The following is a 3,826-nucleotide window of genomic DNA, read 5'->3' on the forward strand; positions in this document are numbered from 1 at the left end:
CTAATAGCTAGGACTATTTGAAATTTTTTACGAACTCTGTAAGTTGTTAACTTGTACAATTTTTTTCACTGTAGAAGCGATATCGTCAGTTTTTTATACTTGATTCTCTTACATTACACTCTATATCTGATGTGATATAATATTCTTAATTTGAGTTTTTTATTTGTTTCTTGTATTATATTCTATTTTAATGTACAACTTTAATTGCGTTACTATCTTCATTAATATTAATAATTACATGTATTCCAATTGATTATTCTTCATTACACATAATTTATTACTATTTTATTTTATATTATTATTTCTCGTATATTATTTATTCTTGAATTACATTTCACTGACTACTATACAAGCTCCACTGAGAGTAGAATTTTTTTTATTTTGGTATAAAAAACACCTGTCGCCTGTGCTTGTCTCATTATTTTTCTGCTAGTCGGAACTGCACAGATTGGATAGTATAAATAATACACTTGTAAAAGAAAATCTAATTGGCGCTGAAAGTTTATTTTATCAGTTATTTATAAATCTTATATTGTCTAAACTCAGAGCCCTGGCAGTCACTAGACCCAGGCCCCGTCAGTTGAAGGATTACCTTCTTCAGTCTAGAAAAGAAATAATTTCTGTCTCAATATATCCAGAGACAAGCTAATCCATGTACAGGTGCCGACATGCAACAGTAGTTGAATCAAGTATCTTAGAATAAAATCAACGGTTTTTTTATTGAGTATGCGTTTTTGATTCTTAGTTTGTTAAAATCCTCTTTTAAATCAGTAACCTACATACCTAGTTCTTCATAAAATTCTATTGCATTGATTATGAAAGTGGCTTCACAGTCATAAGAAATATTTAAATAAATGTTCCTTCCTATACGTAATTTTTTAGAAGATTTTAAATTATACAAAATAAATATTTTTTGAGAATAAATATACTGATTTCATTTACGCGTTTGTCATTATAATAGATTATTTTTAAATTTATTAAAGGGAAATTTTCCAGTTACCGGAAAACGAACAACTATGACCTCAATCATTATCAGATGCTTCTATTTCTATCACTTATACATATTTATTGATTTTTAAAATTTGCCCGGCATTCTTTTATATTATTTATTGAAATTGCTTACGTTGTTTGCATGTAATATTTTTGTGTTATTATAATAGAATCCTAAAAATGGTGTCATTAAGCGGCCGAACGTATCAAGAGGAACTGTTTTCTACGGTAAAAGAACCAAATTATTATATTCAACGAGGTGAAATTGCTACATTCTATTCTAGAAAAGAAATTCTCGTAACAGGAGGCTTAGGATTTTTAGAAAAACTTATAATGGCAAAACTTTTGAGGTACAAATGTTTTATATATGATTTCGTTCTTGATTTAACTTATACATTCCTTATAAGATATTAATCATAAATTTTTAACAAATTTTGATACTATGTAAAATATATAGGGGAGGTCATTATTTGGAGTAATTTTGAATGTTTATCTTTCTAGAGGTTATGATAGTTAGAAATAAAAAAAAAAGAATATTACTTGAGTTTAAAATCTACACCCTAATTTTAAACTTTTGCCGCACAGCAATGTAAGCTTTTTATTTAAATAGCAAGGAATTTTTTTTTATAAATACTCAATTATTTTTAAACTACCTGGTAAAGGAATTGTAAATTCTTCAGACTCTATCTTTATAATAGCAACTATCCCTACAAATTTTTACAGATTTTTAAATATTGTAATAAATAAGGATTTCATTTATTATTTATTATTATTATATTAATATAATATGCTTTTCTTACAAATTTCAGTAAAAAGGTAAGGAATAATAAAATAGAATAACCATAGATATTCGTTGAAAGATATAATTTATACAAGTAAAATGTATTAGAAATTTAAATGCCTATAGCAGGAATAGCGAACTTTTCAGATGCGTTGGTCAAATTCGGTTAACACTGCTTGAAGCTTCACATTTGTAGGTCAGAGATTAAGTATAGAGCTATAAAAAAGTCATATTTCTAATTCTAAAAAAAAAAACTCAACAAAATTGACGCGTAATTTTGAATTCAGAGGTCTCTGTGAATTTATGGTTGACGCGCGGGTCACAGATTAGCTATCCTTAGTCAATAATCTACCGAGTCACTAATAAACATCGTCGCTTATTATACTATTTTTTCTGTATTACTTATTTACTACAACTACTCATATATTAGTATGTATTTTCCGAAAAAAGACTGTTTTTATAAATGCATTGCTACATTTAGATGTTGTCCAGAAATTACAACGATTTATTTGCTGATAAGAGCAAAAAAACAGCAGGATCCGCARACTCGATTCAAAGAGTTTTTTAATGATGTTGTAAGTCAAGTTACGATATTTGTACTAATTATTATGTCAATAAAAAATATCACCTATACTACCAGGTATACCTAAATTTTCAGATTTTTGATAGATTAAAGAGAGAGAGCTGAAAGATGTCGAAAACAAGATTATTCTGATAGAAGGAGACACSAGTCAATTGAATTTAGGAATGTCAGAAAAAGACCGCGAACGCATTAAAGATATCGATTTGATTTTCCACAGTGCAGCATCCGTGCGTTTTATGGATAATATTCGTTTTATAATTAATACGAATGTTAGAGGAACAAGGGATCTTCTCTTGCTTGCACAGGAGATGAAAAGCTTGAAGGTACTGTTTTCCAAATTAATTATTTAAACATTGAATTTAGTTAAAAAAAAACTGTTTCTATTTTAAAATAAATGTTTTTTTTAGGCCTTTGTCTATGTATCAACGGCATATTCGCACTGCGTATATAATAAAATTGAAGAAAAATTCTATAAGCCACCTATWAAGACAGAAGACATAATTAAATGGACAGAGATTTTGAACGAAGATCATTTAACTTTATAATTACCCTAAAGTAATAAAACAAGAATTCTATTACCTTTTTTTTTTAGAGCTAAATCGATGAGCAAATTCGTTTATTTAACAGGCTACTTGGTAAMTGGCCCAACACTTACGCATATTCAAAGGCAATTTGTGAAGATACTGTACGGCAATATTCAAATGGAATTCCTACTTGCATCGTTCGGAGACATTGTTGTCTCAACGGGAAAGGAACCAATTGCCGGTTGGATAAACAATCTATATGAAATAACAGGTGTTGCGGTAATCTATATGGAGTAACAGGTGTAGGTAGTGCGACTGGTGTTTTACATACGTTATATTGTAATGAAAACTTTATTCGCGACATCATTTCTGCCGACTATGTTGTCAACAACATTATTGCTGCCGCGTGGGACGTTGTACAAAAACAGTCAGTTTTTTCTTCTTTTTTGAAAAATCTCTCAAATGTACTGTTATAATAACATTTACAGTGAATGAGATGGAACTTTTTTCGTAGGTCTATACCACAGATTATAAATCTCTCAAAGAGAAAAAACAAATATTTACCTTTAAACGAAAAGATTTTAATTTATAATGTTGTTTCCTCAGTTCCAAATTCAATTACTTGGGGTCTTATACAAAATTATGTAAAAAATAAAGGGTTTAATGTTCCGACGAAAAAAGTTTTATGGTACTACTCCTTTTGGGTTACCCGTAACTATTCTTTTTTTCATATTTTTAAGGCCAAGGATGCCTTAATCGGTACTCCAGTGAATTGTAGTGAATCGAAAAATGCCCTCACGGGTGATATCGAGATTGTTTATTAATGGGAAGGAGGATAGGAAAATAAAACACAATAACAAATATATTTGAGCCCAGTCAGTACTAAAAAGTACACTTTATTTTGCTCGTCAGGGAAAAGCCTTTCGGCATAAAAACCCTGGTTGAAAA

General features: G+C 29.3%; 1 protein-coding gene across 1 annotated transcript; it reads left to right on the top strand.

The window, feature by feature from the left end:
• The first annotated feature begins 1,170 nt into the window (after positions 1-1,170).
• Positions 1,171-2,906, top strand: LOC106790657 (fatty acyl-CoA reductase 1-like). Its single transcript, XM_014755724.1, has 4 exons — positions 1,171-1,340; positions 2,253-2,346; positions 2,441-2,677; positions 2,762-2,906. The coding sequence occupies exons 1-4, from the start codon at positions 1,171-1,173 to the stop codon at positions 2,897-2,899; spliced, it is 639 nt and encodes a 212-aa protein (XP_014611210.1). The 3' UTR covers positions 2,900-2,906.
• The last annotated feature ends 920 nt before the right edge of the window (positions 2,907-3,826 follow it).

This window comes from Polistes canadensis, unplaced genomic scaffold (genome assembly GCF_001313835.1).
Source record: "Polistes canadensis isolate GaletaPanama2010 unplaced genomic scaffold, ASM131383v1 scaffold_253, whole genome shotgun sequence".
Taxonomy (NCBI): domain Eukaryota; kingdom Metazoa; phylum Arthropoda; class Insecta; order Hymenoptera; family Vespidae; genus Polistes; species Polistes canadensis.